General features: G+C 36.6%; 1 protein-coding gene across 6 annotated transcripts in view; it reads right to left on the reverse strand.

The window, feature by feature from the left end:
• sick (sickie) overlaps positions 1-20,217 on the reverse strand; it is a 266,050-nt gene that overhangs the window by 221,088 nt on the left and 24,745 nt on the right. For 3 of the 6 annotated variants that reach the window (XM_074086168.1, XM_074086161.1, XM_074086152.1), the window contains exon 1: positions 11,514-12,891. The exons of 1 other annotated variant lie outside the window; for it this stretch is intronic. In XM_074086168.1, the coding sequence (XP_073942269.1) occupies positions 11,514-12,851 (1,338 nt within the window). In that variant the 5' untranslated portion in view covers positions 12,852-12,891. Of the gene's footprint in view, positions 1-11,513; positions 12,913-20,217 lie in introns of those variants that run through there. 2 more of the 6 variants (XM_074086135.1, XM_074086146.1) reach the window with 2 other exon arrangements.

Genomic DNA, 20,217 nt, shown 5'->3' on the forward strand with positions numbered 1-20,217 from the left:
ATAAAAGAAGAATTGCGCAAGCTCATCGATTGTTTTGGTTATTGGCTTCCTTTTAAGTTTACGTAGGTAGGTACCTATATCTTAGATCAGATATAACTGCGGCAACTGTCAAAAATAAAATAAATATTTAACAATCGTTAGGTATCGAAAACAAACCGTCTTAGTTGTAAACAATTATTATAGTTGTAACTTACTACCGGCTAATTTAAGATTGGGTACGGATAATAAGTACAGAGCTAAACGGTTTAACGGAAAGTGTCAATATCACAAAAAGAACGACGTAAATGCCATTGAGATCTCTTAAACAAATTTTAATACAAAAGTAACCTAATCTAAAATGTCACCAACCAACGACGAAAATAACTTCCCGAAAAGTCCCACCAAATCCGAAGTTTAACAAGCCACACAGTCAATTAAACGGCGAGTTGCCCCAACGGGTTGGTTCACAAACAGATCGCGTATAGAGTTCCGATTTCCCGCCTAAAGGTGAAAGGAGGCTTTCAGGCGTTCGTCCTGCGAAGCGATCGGCACGCGACTGGGGCGGATCGATCCCGCCCTGCCGGCACAGCCACGCTCCCGCGGGGATGCAGATGCACGCACAGACAACGGGCCACTGGAAGCGACTCAGCATATATACTTCGAAAACCATGTAGCAATTCTTTAAGAACAAACCAAATGCGCACCTCTTAAACGTGCACCGAGCTTAACCAGTTTTCGGCATGTTGTCAGTCAATACACAAACTATCTAATTAGGTACCATCAGCCAAATAAGTGGTCTATCAGTTCCTCTCAAATGAATATGTCGCTAAAGTAGAACTTTCAAGTTGACAGACACGTCTATTGGCATTATTGTTTTATGACATGCAAATTATCAACTTTAGCGTGGTAGACCATGTATATATTTGGCTGATGGTACCTACATATTTAACACATAAGCGGCTGTGGAATTAGAAATTTCTGCAGGTGCCGTAAAAGTAGATACATGGGCATTCAAACGCATTCACACATGTGTTGCCATACTTCGTTTCAGATAAATAAATAAAAAAAACTGATAGAAGCAGAGTTTCAAAACCATTTCTTTTTAGTTTAAACTACTTTTACGTAGACATATTGCTGACATTCACATGTCCGTCCGTCCGTGCTTCTGTCCTTCTATCACACAGGTTTTACAGGCAAGTTACAGCCTTCAAATTTATTTTCTCAGTAGTTTTAGTACAAGTAACTTTTAGGTCCAAAGCCAAAATAAAATCCATTCTATGGGGGTACGTAGCAAACCTTTGTTTTTTTGGGTCTTTCAACATATTTTATATTTTGTTGACCGTAGTAGTACTTTACATTTGAAACAAAAGGATTTTATAATTTTAAATAAAAGGAAAATAAAATGCTGAATCTATTGACAACTTTATTCAAAATCGAATTGATTACTTTTATTAAATCTTCATAAACACCTTTTAAAAATACCACAACATTCAATAGTACAACATAAACGAACCTCATTCCCGATTTAAGATCAGTTCCTGCCTCTTCACGTAAGCTCTACTACATCCTTGTCCAAACACAAATTGAATAACTCACAGAAGATCCACGTACACGGATCTGAAGAACGACGGACCATCCATTCGCGGCGACTGTCCCTCTAAGGGATTGAGTTACTCAAAGTGCGGTGAGGACCAGGCTTCTGATGTTTCTCTTTTATACACCTTATACATTGACAAGATCGCCTAATGCGACAGAAAAAAATATTCGCTTTGGCTACGGAAATAAACAAAGTGATCCGGAAAAGCACAAATTCTGCTGTTAAACATAAAATCAAACAATAAGGGCTAAAAGACAGGCGAAATATCGCTAGATGGAGTTAGTATCGTGAGGTTTTTTTGATGTTACGGTCTTGCTTGCAATTGGCTATAATAACTAAATGAGCCAATTGCAAGCAAGACCATAACGTCAAAATAACCTCACGACACTAACGCCATCTAGCGATATTTCGTCTGTCTATTAGCCCTCATTGGCGCCATATTATAACGAAATCAATTGTTTTCAGATAAAGATGATGAGACGATTTAAATGTATCCTAGTTGAAACTTACCAGCCGCGATAATTCGAAAGTCATCAAAATAAAAAGAAGTACATCGAAAAGACTAGAAAACATTTTGCCGTCGATTGCCTACAAATATATTAATAAGTACCTAAGTAAATAAATAATAAGTACATTCTTACAACTTATTCGCTAAAAAATATCCTTTTTTTAATTAATTAAAAAAATATATCAAAAAATTGAACCAACTACAAAAAACCATGAAAATAATTTTCTACTAGTCTGAAGTCGGTCGGTGCCTCAGCACGAGCCAGCAGGAGTGGACCTATAGTCATCTACCTCACCTACGCACTATATATTGGCCTTCAATCACTCCTGCTGGCTCGTGCTGAGGCACCGACCGACTTCATACTGGTAGAAAATTTTCATGGTTTTTGTAGTCGGTTCAATTTTTTGTTATAACATTTTTCTTTTCACGCCTTTTAGTGTTAGTGTTTTACGAAAGATAGCTTTTTTCGATGCAGAGCCGTTCATTATTGAGGAGTCCTGGTGCTTCACCACCCATTTTACCATATGAATTACGAGGAGCATTAATTGTTTAGCAACTGTGTTAAAGTAATTAAAATTCAACCCTTGAAATACTTGGCATTGAGTAGTAACTCCGATGGTCAACTGTAATCTTCATCATCAGTTCCACTTCACCAAATGATGATTTTCGAGAGCAAATGCACGAGTTACTACTAAATATATCCAATTTATTATAGGTGTCCCTACAACATTTGAAGAGTTCCCTCGATTTCCTTAAGATCCAATCATCAGATCCTGATTTGGTGCTTATGGTACCTAATTGAAAATATTCCTAGACGAACGAAAAAATGAATTTTCAAATCGGTTCATAAATGACGGAGTAACAAACTGAGGTAACAAACATAAAAAAATACAACCGAATTGATAACCTCCTCCTTTTTGAAGTCGGTTAAAAATAGCCAAAAAGTCTGAAAGTGACATTGAAAAACTAAAGCACATTAGAACTACTCGCTACCCTGATGCAAAGGGAACGCTACGCTTAAAGCCGCCTCACCTGTCCTTATCTCGAGGGTGCTTCACAAAGCCCTGAAGGATTGTTTCACCTCAATAACAAGGGAAACTAGATTTATTCCTTTTAGGTATTCTACATATTTACCATATCCGTTAAATAATTTAAGGAATTTATTCGTCGATGATAGTGCAATGCCGCGAAATGACTGCGAACAGGAGAGTGTTAAGAGTGTTTATGCTGAGCTAGCAACGTTGCATTTTTGTTAGTTTTTCTCAATTATTTCATAAAAATTGAATGAAAATTAAAAATGTGGTCTGTTAGAATTGTTCTTAATATATAAGTTAATGTGTCTACTCAAATAATTATTCGTGATAGACTTTTATATTCTTTAAAAACGAAAAAAATGTTTACTAACGGGTATTGTTGGATAGGTCTTTTAAAACCATTGGGGGGTTGCCAAGACGATTTTTCGATTCAGTCATCTGTTTGTGAAATATTCAACTTTAAAGTGAAAATTTTCATTGAAATCGAGCGTCCTTCGTTCTCTAAAATCTAAACGAATGGGTGGAAAAATTTGAGAAAATTCAGGATGGTAGTATGTATATCAAATTTACAAGGAAAACTATAACAGCTAAGTTTGTTATTAATAGTTTAAAAGTAAATTGCAGCCTAAGATTTATATTATACCACAATACGAAACAATACGAAATCCTTAGAAAAATATTACTTGATTTTTCGTAATGCCTACGGAACCCTTTTTTGGGCGTGTCCGACACGCTCTTGGCTGGTTTTTACGGACTGAGGTACCGAATAACAAATAAACCCTACCCTACCCTAAATAACAAATAAGTGCCGAATTTTACGGTGGGATCTTACACTACCTGAACATAATAAAGGTACCTCCATGCCTACAACATTTATTAATACTTAATCGTATCCATCATAAGTCAAGTAGATACATATATAAGAAGACATCGATTCCATATATTACAACTTAAACTAAACATCAAAAAGATATTGAACACTTATTGAGTTGTTTATTAATATGCGCTTTATTCTGTTACTAGGTAGTGTGTAGCCATCCTGTACAGTTCCACAAATCTTTGATCTCATCAATTATTATCTATGGCTTTAGTTTCATACACTCTAGCCTGTTCACTAACAACATCCGACGGGTGTGATCCCTGGCGCGCGCCTCTCATTTGACTGATTGGGCCATTTTTAGACGTTCGAAGGAAGGGCCAAGTCCGGACTCTCAGAATAGCACGATCATACTAATTATCGCCCCTGTCATCCTTCCCTACTACTGGGGATCTAGATAAATTCAACAACGATTTATATGAAATACTACGCTCAGCTGAGATGAATTATTAGGCAATGATCTTCTGATGACACTCGTATTTCTAATGCACGTAGGTACTGCTGAATATCATTAACTTAAAAAGATTATTTTTTAGTCACCACATTGGAATTACATTTATTTAACTTGAATATCGTACAATAATTATGTAGATATCATATAAGTTGCTTGCTATCTAAGCTTACCTATTCACAAATCGGAATATTTCTCGCTCCATCGATCAGATGAAATTCAAACAGAATACAACTAAGCCCGGATTACGCCGTGAATGTAAACGTCTCCTTTAATTTATCGGAAAACCTCAGTGGTACCCGATAATATTATTTTATATTTCCATAATATAAAATAATAATATCGGATTTTCTGATAAAAACAGTTTCCACATAAAAACAGCAGGCGTAAGTAAGGATCAAGGGTTAAGAAACTGTCGAGGATTAAAGGCGGATTTTGTTCAAGAATCTTAGTAAAGTGGTCGGGTGTGCATACTTAGGTTAATATTTATTTATGACAGTATTCCAGGGTCTTATAAGCACTATTGTTGAAATTGTATAAGATATCACGAATAAATTTCTAACAGTGCGTTTACGAGTAAGTTTTTTTTCCACGAAGCTGGAAAACGAGCATGCCCGTCCCCTGATGGTAAGTGATCACCGCCGCCCATGGACTGGACACCTACACCATTGTTATAACTGCGGGTACGGGTACGGGGTTAGTACTCAAAAAGAAGTGTTTATTTAATTATTACGACGAGGCACCCTCAAATATTTCTACACTAGCTTCGCCTTATCCGCCCATATCATATAATTTGTCCATTTCAGAACAATAGTTTACATAGGTTTACATAATATATAATTGGTATACGACATAGCGCCTTAAAGTAAAAATTGAGTCATTGAAGTAAACTAAACGACTGTATATAATCCAAATTCGAATCCTAATTTGCTAGATAAATATCATTAGGGACTCTCTAATGTTTCGCAACTAACGTTTGGCAACCTGATTCATTTCGAAATTTTTCATTTCGTAACTGTTTAATTTTACTGAAACTGTAAATATTTCAGGATTTTTATAAAACTAACCTAAAGGGTTCTACGCGATGGTTCTGAAATAAATCCTGAAATCTTTACAGCTTTAGAGTTTGCGAAATGAAAAGTTGCGAAATGAATGAATACCATTATAGGTACTGTCATAAGTAGGTACTTGAATAATTTGTGAAATGAAATACTTTCTTATATTTTACTTACCCTGCTCATAATATTGAAAGACAAATTGGAGAAAAATCTAATGCCTCGTCTAATATTAAGCTTTGTTCATGATTGCTTGATTATCTATTGCATCATAATCCAGAAAGGACATCGGACAACATAGATATAAGTTTCATAGAAAATTTGATGTCCCTCATACTTACATCTGTACGGGACTAAAAGTAAAGAATATTGCTTATTTTTAAAAAGACAAAATAAAATTATATGTCACCCCATTAACGGCGTAAAACAACGGTCTGTCGCCCGAGCCAGCCATAACTCAAGCCGAAAGAAAATAATTTATCGCTCGTAATCCCTAACAACCGGAATATATCCCAGACAGGATACGGATATTTTATTGTCCTTTATGTGAGCTGTTAAGTTTTTTGAGTAAACTAATTTAATTAAGAGAGATTAATTACCTACCGTACCGTATTGAAGTCCACACTACTGATTCTGCAAATGGTTTTTTCAGTTGCTAAGCGGTAGTTTTTGGGTTTTTATTAACACAGATAAAACTGTGACATCTGTAAAATCGCAACTTTTTAATCAGGTTCGCACCGTGATTCCCACAAAGTCGGAAGTGCCCTGGGCGGCGGTGATTTCTTACCATTAAAATATTGCTGTTTGGAAGATGTAATTTTATTTGTACGAACAGAACATTAGTTGTTTTTGGACAGAGTTACCATTTAAGCCAATAAACACGCTGCCGTCGACAACACTGTTGTTTGTGTCCTGTGTGTGCTTTAGGGACTAACTGAAAACATTTAAATTTTCCTTCCGTACGACTCGCAAAGGTTTTTTTTAAGGGTAACTAAGATCTAGCTCACTCAAAGCAGGGCACCTGAAGGGTGGTATTTAATAATGCATCGGTTTACTTTGCGTATTTGCGGAGTGGAGGGTGGAGGTTTCTTCGGCTCATGCTTTATTAAACCAAGAAGAAGATATATTCACAGCGCGCGATCCGGCACGAGCCAGGGAATATTTACGGGCTCCGCGACTGATATATGAATCCGCACTTCCTACCATTTGCTTGTGGCAAATAGAGACAGTTTTTTATCAAAGGATCCCATATCGGTCATATTTCAATCGCTTACTGCATAATTTGTACCGCTGCCACTTTTTCTACCTACCTGCGCTATACATACAGAATAATACAGATGGATCGGCGGAGAGGAATAATGTGAACGCACCCTCGCTCAGTCGAGAAATAGGCTCTTTAGGCCCCAAGATTTGGCCGGAAGGAGACGTGATAATGCCATAGACAGATGAAGATAATAGTATTGTTAGATGTTATTGTTAACGGTCGGGTAGTCACAACAAAACACTGTTATTTGTACAATACGGTACCTGTTTGTGTTATAAAAAGGTAGTAACTTAATAACAATAAAATACAGATGACTTATAAAAAAAATTGATCACAACAATTTATTACTTCTTTGGCTAAAACAATGCCTGGCCTGGTTTTTCAATAAACTGAACTGAACTGCAATTGGGTAGACTTTAAGCCAGTCCAGCTTAAGTTTTATGCCACAAATATAGATAGATAGTTTTGATCATATGTGATAGTGTTATTGATTGACTATTGCTATATCATGCTTAGTGCGTATTTAGCGGGAGTTTGTGAAATAAAACACAATCTAGACTAAATGTGCCAGTCTTTGTGGTTATCCAAAGCTAACTTTTATATTTAATAGAAGCATTAGTTTGTCATGGGTTTCACGTGAAGTATTAGCGGGTAGTGTATTCGTGTCTCGTCGGCAGCAGGTCTGCGGCAGTAATTAGGTTACGAGCCCTCGCGACCGCCTGCGGGCCCCCTTTGATTTCGCTTCACAGCCACTCTTTCCTCCAAATTGTCCTAACAGCCTCTGCCAGTTAGTCATTTACACGTTATGCGTAGGTATGGTATATTATCTATTGTGTTTTGAACATAAATTAGAATATTCACTAGGTGCGCGATGTCAGCGCCAACTAGCGGTTACAATTACGGCAGACTTTGAAATATCAAATGACTGGCTGTCATTACGAAGAGTAAGGAAACAAACAAATAATTTCAATGAAATATCGTAATTTACATATATTCTATTCGATCATTTAAATCTATAGTCGATAATAACGTTGACCTTTTTTTATTTTCCGTCTGAAATGGCACAATCAATTCAAAGTCAAAGTCAAAGTTTAATCGAATTTTAATCGAATAACGCATTTCATATAGGTATATTGCAGACGATTATTTATGACTGTAGTAGTTCGTTAGTAATACAGCCTTTTTGTGTATTTTCAGTTAAACGTGGCCAAATTAATTATAAAAACTGGATTCCGAGCACACTATACGACATCGCTTTCCAACCAGAAACAACAATAAAAGGCAAACAATTACTTTTGGCTCAATATGTCCAAGATGTAAAAAAGCTAGTGAAAATCATAAATTCATAATGAGCCACACTATTGAAGCTCGTGTAATTTGTCAAACTTCAGTGACTTATAGAATTTGTGATCACTGTTTTTGCCATTGTTCTTGCACGCAGCAGGTTTCGTGACGCAAATTTATTTATTTTTGCTTAATAATGCACGAATATGTAAATTTCACTATACCTATAGTAAATAGTGACAGTTGGTCCGCCGAAAAGTTCCTTGTTTGGCCACAGCGCGCGCTGCGATCGATTCGTGGTTCCCCCACCTCCCGGCTCTGACGTTTGCTCCAATCCAATGCAAGAGAATAAAACTTTACTCTTTTCTTGCCTGTAAGGAAAGTAGTCACGTTTATCTGTCCTGTCCACATGTAGGCATATACTAATGCTCTTCCTCTTGCACTGCGAATCTTTAGTTACTACCCTACGGTAATCTTAATCTATGAATGTAAACTGGATAATAGAATATTCCAAAAGTTAATAAATTTAATTTCAAACTGTTACTGGTAAAATTCATGAATGAGTCAACCATAACTCTAACCAATCTTTTGAAAAAATGTTTTTTACATAACATCTTTGTAATATTTGACAAAGACTTCTTCTGGTCTTTTTCAGGCTTTCTCCTATAGAACGTATCATAAGCAAGCACAAGTTTGAAGCGCTTGACGCCGTCAGACCTAGAAATCACTAACATTGTCATACCAACGCGAACCCACTAGCATTCTAAAATAACTCAGGTACCTACTTCGTTCTCCAAATGAAGTGCTCAAGCATTCCTGGGGTGCGTAGTATTCACCCCGTTTACTTGGAGGGCCCTCCGCGAGTGTTTGCTCGCAGCCCCGAGCACTCGTTACCGTCGAATAATAACCAGAAACAGGCACAGAACGGAATATTCTTGCTAATTTAATGAGTAGTGTCCGGTTACACTTCCGTGCCTAGGGAGCCGTTTCAAGATGGAAGTAATTCGCGGTTTCGCAGCTCTGCTGCTTAAATAAATGTTTAATAGACGTTCCGAATTGGCCTAACGCGAGTTATGGTGACAGTCATGGTTAGATTTGTTTAACCGCAGACTCCAACTTTCTAAATCAGTTCACGACATTTTTAAATTTAAGTATGAATTATTATACATTTTTATCATGTTGGGCTACTTATGATCAGGGGTCGGGCAAAAAGTGCCGATGACGTCAAACCACTTATAGGATGATTTCAAATAGTATTTTTGATTTTCATAAACAATTATCACTTATCATTTATCAACCTCTTTATTAAACGATATGAAATTTATTTTATTCACTGAATTCCATTGATTTGTTTAGGATTATTTTGTTACTTCATTAATGCTACTTTGTTACTACATGTCACACGGAAGTTTAAATAAAAACATCATCTTGTGTGCAAGATTACGTCATTTTTACGTCATCCGCACTTTTTGTCCGACCCCTGCTTATGATCAATGATTGTCTAATATCATCGAGATGGATTTCTAATAGATAGGTATGTGGGTATAGGGCCAGTACAGACGGACTGCATACCAACTGCAACGTAACTTCAACTGTCTACTGCCCATATATTCCCATCGCAGCCAATGTGCAGTTTGTGTGCTATGCAAAATGTATGGGTAGCAGGCAGTTGCAGATGTTAATAAATGCAACGCAAAGAATGTTGCCTAATTTTACCAATAGGCATCGATAATATCAATTTGTCTATTAGGATGATGCTGGCAATAGTTATTATTTCATGCAATCGACATAAGAATTGTTGCCGCTACCAACATTTTAAGTACCTACTAAATTGAACATGTTAAATTTGAATGTTAAAATTTTACTACCTACCATCTAAAATGTGAATAGTAAATAGTTACGAAGATGATGCTTTCATCTAATTTCTGTATTTATTGCCGTACTTAAAAAAGTTTTTTTTGACATCCTCGATCTATCCTCGATGGTATTTATATGATATTTAGTTATTATTAGTTATAAATATACACAAGATTGTAGGACCTAGGAATGTTCTGCCAGTGAAGTTATTCCTGCCGCGTCGTGTGTGTAGGTAATCAGGCGCCCCGACTTGCGTTGACTAGCGATTGCACATTAAATTACAAATAAGAGCTCGAATGCATCCTGACACCTACTTATTGAATGGTGATTGGTGACATTGCCAACGATGAACTAACAGTACAATCTAATCGTGAAAGCAGCTCCGTACCTACCTATTAAAGTTATATTACAGTCAATTAATTCACAAATTGCTAAAAAAAAAAATTCGTCCGGGTCTGCCTCAAAAGTAGCTGACACTTCCACTTCAGAGCTTAACTTTTTAGAGCCTTGACACATTTATTTAGACACGGCTTAAGCTATTTCAGCATTTTTCGTTACTGCGACAAAGTATAGGTGCTATTGTCCGGATTCTTTTTAAGTCGCATTGCATTAGTTTAGTAATACTTAGATATTTTATTTCTACTTTATTATATTTATATAGGAGTAGGTACACCTTGGTATAATTACACATAATATACTTAGTTACCAACCAACCATAAACGCATACTAAAACTAAACGCAAACCAAAGAGAACCTTATGCAGAAATCACACACTTACTTTCCTCTGTCTTCACTAAATGAACCCCATTTATATATTAACTGCACGATTGGCTTTGAATAATGAGTTAAAGCTAAGTGGTATACCTACCTGGGTTCATTGTAGACTACTAACATAGTATACTCGTATCGTATGTATTACATTACACTAACTTGACGAATAATGGTAGCAATTACAATTATATGAACAGCGCCATCTTGAGGTGAATAGCAGAACTTTAACGGTGCCAAGGCGCCAACGCGCTACGAGATTCCATTTTTACGAGTATCCTGTCAAGAACATGGTAGAGAGTTAAGTTGTTTGCCTACTCAACAACAGATGGCGCTGTCTTAGTTCAAAATTCTAACTGGGATCGAGGTGGCGCTAAAAGCCACGATATAGTACCGAGACATGTAAATGCACTGATACCCATTATCCAAAATGCTCATTATGCGACCACTGTAACCTATTTTTGGAACTTTTTAGTCGCACATGAAATGTAAAGAGCGATACAAAAAAATATATACATATTAATAACATAATTATTATAACTTATTCAGTGAATATAAATATCTCTAAGGGCAACATTGTTAGATACCCCTACTTATAATATTTCCTTGCTAAAATTCTCTTTCTATCGAATGCGGGACTCACAAAAAGAAGAAATAGACAGGCAACAGAGCGGGCGCGCCGTTGTAAACCGGTGGCATGAAAAATGAGGCTTCCGGGCGCAAGTTAAATTATTGGCAAAAAGAGAAATAGTTTGTTATTTCACGAGTTCACGACTTTCGTTTAAAACGACGTTAAACGTTTTTAATTTGTTTACCCGACTGTGAAAATATGCACTTACCTTAATTTGCTCGACTGCTTTTTTGGCGAGGCCCGGGTCGAGAATTTTGATGTCGAGATCTGCTGCGCACTTCTTCGCCGTCTCGCTGAAGGCAGCAGCATTCGCGTAATAGGCTGGTGTTTCATCGCTGGTCTCCACGGGCGAATTAGGTGATAGGATACCGCTATCGGTGTCACTCACATTCACTGATTTACGAGTCACCATCCGAGAACCTTCCCCTAGTGGTGATTTTAAAGGAATTCGGGACTTCTCTCCTGTAGGAGACTTCACAGGAATCCGAGACTTGGACTGCTCTTCCGGTTTAAACCCAGTGGCCGGGTCAAATATCACATAATTATCTTTATCACATCGTACTCTATTGTTAACGGTAACTGTATATTTCTTATTCGGACTCAGATTCAGGAAAGGATCTTCACTATCTACTGGACTTTCTGGTATTATAGATTGTATTTTAGGAGTTATTTTCGGAACTGATTTCCCGTCTATAGTTCGTCTCACAACGGTGTCGTTCGTAAACTTTAGACGAACATATTCGTTAGATATGGTCCTTCGTACCGGCGACGACAGAAGCGGAGACGGCTTATTCTGCAGGCTGCTTTTACTTTGAAAGAAGTTTATTTTTTGCTTTTCCATAGTTTTAACTGGTGAAAAGGGTAGTTTTAGTTTGGAGACCACTTTTTTCTTTTGAATATTCAGACTTAAGTCAACTTGTGAATCTTGTATTGTACTTTTGTAAATAGGTAAAACACTAGATTTATCTTCTAATTTTATTGTTTCCTTAGAAAATTTTGAGGTATTTTTAACTACGTCGAAAGTCTTGAGTTTTTTAACTGGTGTCGGCGTTTTGAGTCTTTTTGCTCTATTTTTGATATCAGACGGCGATTCAAAAGAAATCGCCTCGCATTTCTCTTTAGCCGAGGAAGCTCCTTGAACCTTAATAAAAGTTTTGCTACGATCAGAAATAAATGGTTGAAATGGGGTACTCGTGAATAAGTCATTCTCGTCTGGATTGGCGAGGATATTGTCGATAACTATGTCTATGTCAGAGGATTCGGAGTTGCTTTGGGATGACCTGTTTTCATTGATGATGCATGATATTCTTTGTTCTACTTGTTCGAGAGAGTCAGTGTTGTCGCAATCGCCGACGCGGGAGGTGGCGCTGCTGGAGTCGGAGGGCGTTAGAACCTCAAGGATGGCGTCTTGGTCGCGCCGCTCCGAGCTTTCGGGGCACGACGACCGCCGCTTGACCGTGCCCGTGTCGGCCGAACACGAATCCCAGTCCAAGTTCTGAATCGAACACTGAGCACCACTCTTTTTCGATCGTCTAGGACTAGTCATTATTGTCAAATCACATGTTGTAAATTGGCACTAAATGTTATTTTACATTACGGGACGAGGACCTAGAATGAACTTTATAGGCTTTGAAACATCATCCGACGGGTAAAACTATCGATAGAAGAGGCAATTCTTATCCTATTTGCTTATCTAAATGGGCAGCTGTATGTAACGAACAGTACACTATGATGTTAGCTAATGGCGGAATCAAACACGAACATGTAGCCGGGCTCGATTGTTATCTAATTACAAACTTGACGCTGCCGCGTGGGACCGGACGATATATTAGTTATTTCCACTAATGGAACCGTTATTTACTGTCATGCGACGCCGAGCGGTAAAGGGTGTATTTTAATGGCAAAATTCACAATTAAGATGCTATTACGACCTGATAACCATTGTTAGTAGTACAAAATAGTGTATCGAATGGCTATATATGTTCCTTAACTAGTCATTTCCGATAAAATGAACAATTAAACTTCAGTGGCCAACAAATGAAAATGTATAGGTATTTGATGATGTCATGTCTAAACTAAACATAACATTATTTTACCAAATAAAACTGTGAATGTGTGCTTGAATTAACTAAGTTAACGATTTTCTAAATTAAAGAGCTGGGTGAAGGAACTTTCAGCCACGCTACGCAAATACAGCAACAAGTTTTACCTACCGTATATAGTGCGCTCCGGCTATTCCATTTATCGGTCTACTCGTATTCAATTGAATAAAACGCTGTTGTTGAAGAATATTTTACATAAAGAATTGAATACAACAGTCGGCAACCACGTAACGTGCTGTCTTCGCTCAGACGTTCCCGTATTTCACTTAGACGCGCAGACCGGGGGCGGAAGGCGGTTTTTATGTCCCGACGTGCTTCTGCCTTACAGTGTACCGCACGGCAGGCACAGTGGACAGTAAAATGTTAATAATGTTTGTTGACTACTGCTTCTTATAGGCTTCCAAAAAAGCTACTATACCTTACTGCTGTATTCTACGTAGTTGATCTTCAATAATCTTCATGGTAAATGAAATGCAAGGATAGTATACAGATTATTTTTGAAAAGACAAACCATGTAGCGCTCATTTCAATAATATGTACCTAATACATTACCTTTTATTTAACTTTATATTCATTATTTTAGGAATAGCTCTAACAATGCTAAGATCGACCTAGCGTTGTTTTAACTCACAGAAAACGCATGCGCGTAATGTGGCGTCTCATTCTCATTAGATGGCTTTTTAAAATATTACAGGTTTGCTAAGAACATTTATTGATTTAAGGGATTTAGTTTTAAGGTTCTTGCTCTGTCCCGCTAGCACGCGTAAATAGCTGTAAATGCCTTTGATTTACGAGCTCACCGTGTTTACTTCTACTTAATTAACTGTAGTACGTTGTGCAACTATCATGTTTGATGGTGCTGGTGCCAGTCGTTCTAGTTCTGATTTAGTCTAAATATCAACTCAAAACTCATTAAAACTGGTACTCTATTTGAGTCCAGTCTAGTTTTATTGTACAGTTAGTCCAGAATAACAATGTGACAAAGTATGGCTCAATCTGTTTGAGTAAACAAAGACGTTAAAGCCCGGTTAGGTGATATTTCGTCCCCTGTTGAACTTCAAAGTTAGTCCCTGGAAGCCCACACCACCCGTTTTCATTTACAAACTTGCGTCTTAATTATATGAACATATTTACTTCAACCGTGTTATTGCACCAACAAGGCAATTGTTTATAAGTTATCATACAAAGTTAATAGTTTGCCTTGTATTTATAGAGCTACCTGCAAAGATATCATAAGTGGTACGTAAACATCAAGTTGGTGTAGTTGTTCCCATGTATACTTAATTTTTAATTTTAGTGTTATTTTTTTTTTAAGTACGATAGTTTATGTCCCAGAATATCGATAAACAAATTCTCCACTGACTGAGTCGCGGGCAACAGCTAGTTTTACATATTTTACAGGGTTTCAATCCGGTTTCTGCACGAGCGTCTAACTAACTTTACGTGAATTAAAAATACAAATACAACCGAATTGATAGCCTCCTCATTTTTTGAACTCGGTTAAAAATGGTCTGGATTCTTTTCCATTATGGAATTTAGTGTCAGATACATTATTATCCAAAGAGATAAAAGTTTCGCAATGTATTGAATAGTCAGTCTTTAAATATCGTACCATTTAACGGTTATTAATGCTTACTTATAATTTTATAATAATATGTCAATATTGAAACGCAAATCACATAAACAAATGGTAACTTTTTTAAGCGATCTACCTTGTTATTAAAATAACCAGACAGAAAAAATAAACCACAATCTTTTGACTTTTCAAATGTAAACGATAAACTTCTTTCTTATATTATGTAGCATGTTGTAGTAACATAATTTATATCATTACCCCATTCTTTCATGAGTAAAAGCATAAACTTTAGGCAGCTAGCTGCGCGCCCCCGGCCCGTCCGTCTCAAGTGATTTACAGGCGCAGTGGAGCGCCCGCGAATATAGCCTTCGAAAAAGGTAAACCTCCTTAATGGGGTTACCCGACTTCCTGGGCGAGGGAAAGCATTCCACCTCTATTCTACTCGATACACTGGAGAAAGACAGCAACACAACAGCTTTCAGGCATCGGAATACAAGACGTGTTACCTCCCCAACGATATCCGGCTAAATGGGTCAGGAAGGCGAAGTTTACGTCGCAATTTAGCATTAGGGAAACCGAAACGCAATAAAATTCGCGCTATAGAACCGGAATTAGGAAATTATTCAGGAGTGAGTCTCACTAAATAAACGAAACACTAAAATTTGAACCTTTCTAAGTAACAAATAAATACGTTTTAATAATTAAAACTTGTTTAATTATTAAACATTTAATTTGTATTAGCTGCCTTCTACTACCGGTACCCGACTTACGATATATTTTGTTATTTAAATGTAGGTACCTACTTGCATTGTAATTTTGAACGAAATAAACATATTATGTATGAACCTACATATAAAAGTAAAAAAAAGCTCAAGATACACTTAGATACATTCCACATGATAATAAATCTGATTTAATTTGTACGAATCGCGTAAGAAACAAACAAACAAAAGAGTAAGTAATCAAATTCTAAGCTAACTGTGCTTAAGGTTTCATAACCATAGCGTAAAGATTATAATTTGTGTAACAACTAACACTAAGTATATGGATTCGAAGTCCGCAATAAATGATTTGTATTCAGATGTAGGTAGATTTTATGAAATGCTTTATACTTTGTTAGTATTTAATCTAGTCAGTCAGAACCTGTACTTCTAAAGCAGTACCTGATTGAATGACTGGCTGACTGAGCAGGTACCTATCTGACTAAATGTATTAACCCGGATGCAAAATTATAAGAACCAATTTCCAAAATTACAAGATATTTGGAATTTATTTTTATTCTTCTACGAAATTACGAGCCGCGAAACAACAGGTACCTAAGATGTGGTAGCATTTAAAAGTTGATAAAAATCCACAAGTTTCAAATAGAAAATCAAAATCAACCATTTAGTGGACACTAAGCTAACCGCCCAAGGATTTATGTCTTAATCCAACAAAACTAATATCATCACAGCAAAACAAACTGTCCGGTGCCCTTTTCGCGGGCAATAACGAGAACTAATAAAACACAATGCGCAATGCACACAATGGGGCGTCTACACATTTTAGCGTGGTATTAACACTGGAATATTTGTCGAAAAGAAATATTATTTGCATTCAAATGCAGGGGTAACTCCCCTGGCGACTGGGGAGTGCATTCCTACACTCCTGCACTTCTTGTACGCACGCACACAGGGCGACGATGCACTTTTAGTACCTTGGTGTAAGTACGAGTTATATTAGATATGCGAATGATCAGAAAAAAACGGGATGTGTTTGAAAATTAATGTATCGCCCTAATGGAATGATACAAAACTGCACTAATGTAGTATCTATTGATATATCCATCTGAAGTATTGAACTACTAATATTTATCGAACAGGTTTTCCTTCTTATTCGACAGAGAACATCACTCCCCAATAGTTTAGGATTTATGGTGAATGATAATTGCAATAATTGTGTAAAGTGACTCAATCGAACTAGAAACTGTAAAATTTCAACTGTTGCATAGGCCTTATGTTGTAGTCCATAAAGTACACACTTATGTGAATGTATGTTATAACATTTAGCATCGGCGCTCTCAGATTTCCGCGCAGGAGTGCACTTGATGCACTAGTGTAGGGGAATTTTCGATTAAATATTTAGATTAGATTTTTCGTGATCCATTTATCATGGTTTAATTGTGTGAGGGTTGACGCCTCTTAAACTGATGAAAGAAAGTGGTCACCTTTTTCTCTTGATCCTTTGATATGTTAATGTAATAAGAAAACATAGCATCTGATATCGCGCCTTTCTGTGCGAGGCGTTATTTAAAATCATTGGTTCGTATGCTGCAATGGGACGAACATTTGCATGCAAATACTTTTGAGTTTGTTTCCGCTGTGCGCTCGGTTTGTTCTTTGTTGTTCCGATTCCGATGGTGCTTTTCAAACAATACATCACAGTTCAATATCAGTGCATACGGATTTCCGTATAATACAGCTATTGGTTCCGCTGAATATCATATTGCTTTTAGTTTTTTCTCCCGACTTTAGTAGCAATACTTTGGAAATTTATGGTCGCTTTTTATCTAATATTATTTTGAGTACACACAGACATTGATAATTATTTGCGAGTTATCAGAGGTTAAATTTCTTTTATCGCCTTTTATTTAAAAACCAAATTCATTTATTTGCACTTTGCACCAATTGATACATAATTTTCATACACTTAGCTAAGTATTTCGTTTATCCCCTATCCGATTCGCTAATCTATAAATTATTAAATCTGTTAGACAACCTACACATTAGACATTTTGGATTTTGTGTCGTTCTACAAAAAGTTAGAATTTTTACTATTGACATTTTTATCGTTAACAATTTTAATGATTTTGTACTGATTATTATTTGTAATTATTCTTCATTAATGATTTACCCGTAATGGCCTTTGCCCTACAATGACTAAGCTAGATATAATACATACAATACCTTTGTTATTATTTTCTTAGAGTTATAGACAATTACTGTTTGTGATACAAGTTTACTATTGCTCTGTGTGAAAAATAGTAGTGTACGCGACAAAACTCAATTTACGCCATGCCGCCCTACAATTATTTTATTCCCGGTATGGGGTGCACACTTCCATTACAGAGGGATCACTGTTGCACGTCCGTGTATATTTGTTTCGATAGGGTTAGTCGGGTCGAAGCTCACGAACCGTATTGAGAACTTTTGGAAAGTACTGTTGCGATCAAAAAGTCGATTTAAGTTTGAAACTATGCGCTGAGACTGTGTGAAGTGACTACTCTTGCACACAGGACTCCACGCGGTTGATTCAAATTTATTTCGCAGTCACTTCGACTACTTCGCAAACATTTTGTTAGACGTAGATTCTGTTAAATATTTTAAACCTAGCCTAACCTAAATCTACATAGTGATTTCTTTTTATTTCCGTTAGCTTCGACAGATATCTCAGTTCACTGATAAAAACTACCCGGTACTTAATAATCTTTTTGGCCAAATGGAAAACCTAGTATAGGAATAGATATACTAAAAGTTCACATTCATTGTAAAACATAAGAGAGACATCAAACAAACTCGATTTTTTTAACCTTTTGCCAAATATGTTTGAATTTTAAATTTATAATTTATATTTACAATTTAATATATAATAATAATAACAAGTTAATATTTTATGAATTAAATTTGGTTTTGTTCCGCGTTGGGTTTTGACCGCGATAGTCTAAAATATTAAGTTAATGTTTCTTTTACACTATTTTACGACACAAGACAAATTATTAATTCTTGATTATCTTTTAAACAGTAAGAGTTAGGCCACTAGTTTCTCGAAGAAATAAGCTTCATTGGAAATTACATTCAACAAAATGTTCCCTTAAAGATCACGGAAGTCAAAAATAACATAATGTACATTTACCTCCACCAGTACCTCCCTCAAAAGGTTATAAGAACATTAATTAGTAAGTGCAAGTAATAACACAACGGAACCCTGAAAGGAGTTAAAAGCTCTTGGTAAAACCAGGCAATGCGCTGATAGGTGCCGTAAGCACCGCGAGGCCGGATAACAAGCGCCCCCGCGCCGCGCCACTAATCCCTCCGATATGAACCTCTTTCCTATTTATATGCAGATTCCATGACCGACCATAAGTTATCCGCTCATGCTACCGGATCATACCCTTAATGACGCCCGGATAAATGGATAAGGTACTCCAATGGGGCGCATTTTTACCATTATAGAACTCTGTCGTACGAAGAGGCGGAAATCAACGGTGCAGAATTAATTAATGTGGGGTTGACATGTTGTTTTAAATTATTGAAATGGATGAACGGACTAGCGACATAATCACAAGAGTGACTTACGATACGACATTGTTTATTTTAAGTTAGTTACGAAACGTTTTCTGGTACGATTGAACTTTATTTTTTATTTTTATCGCTATTTATACTGGCTGTCTAATGCAGACGCTGTTAGTTCGATCGTAACCTATGACATAAAAGGCTCTTTTACTTTTATGACAGGTATAAAGCCTACACGGGCAAATGTATTATAGGTATAAACAATTTATACAACCGTTATCATTTACGTGGTACGTTAATTCGCGGATCCAATAGCTAAAAGAGGAATAATTATAAGTTGTTGTGTGCAGAATTGCGGTCGAAATTGCTTGCTATATTAGAAGGGGAGACGTGTTTGAGGAAAGTAATGAAAATATGGCGGGGGAGATTACTAGGCTCCGATCACAAATTTAACTACTTATAACAAGTTAGAGCGTATTTTTACAAGCTTTTATTTAAGTTGTAATGTATGTATGTATGTGCGGGTCAAATCTTGCAACAGAATTTTTGATTTGACCCACTTTCGGTACTCTGACTGACTTAAAATTTGGCGTACTTATGGAAATCCATTGTCATCGGATTTCTTTAAGTACCTTTGCAAAATTTTAAGTCAATCTGAGCACCGAAAGTAGGTCAAATCAAAAAATTAGTTTATCATTAATCTGACAGTGACATCCTGGTAGTTTGGCCAGGATCATTTCCGCACATCAGTGAGCTCCTCGATGGTTAAATGGCATCGACTGGAAATTTAGTACAAAAATGTTGTTTAGAAAGATGACAATGCAAGTACAGTCAAGAGAAAGTACGGCAAAAAAAAGTTCCAGAACTAAATACTGTTATCGATATTTCTGTCCAAATTTATCGTCTAGATTTATATGGGCACGTTATAGGAAATACCAATGTGCTTATATTATGGAAATGGCA

This window comes from Choristoneura fumiferana, chromosome Z (assembly GCF_025370935.1).
Source record: "Choristoneura fumiferana chromosome Z, NRCan_CFum_1, whole genome shotgun sequence".
Classification (NCBI taxonomy): Eukaryota; Metazoa; Arthropoda; class Insecta; order Lepidoptera; family Tortricidae; genus Choristoneura; species Choristoneura fumiferana.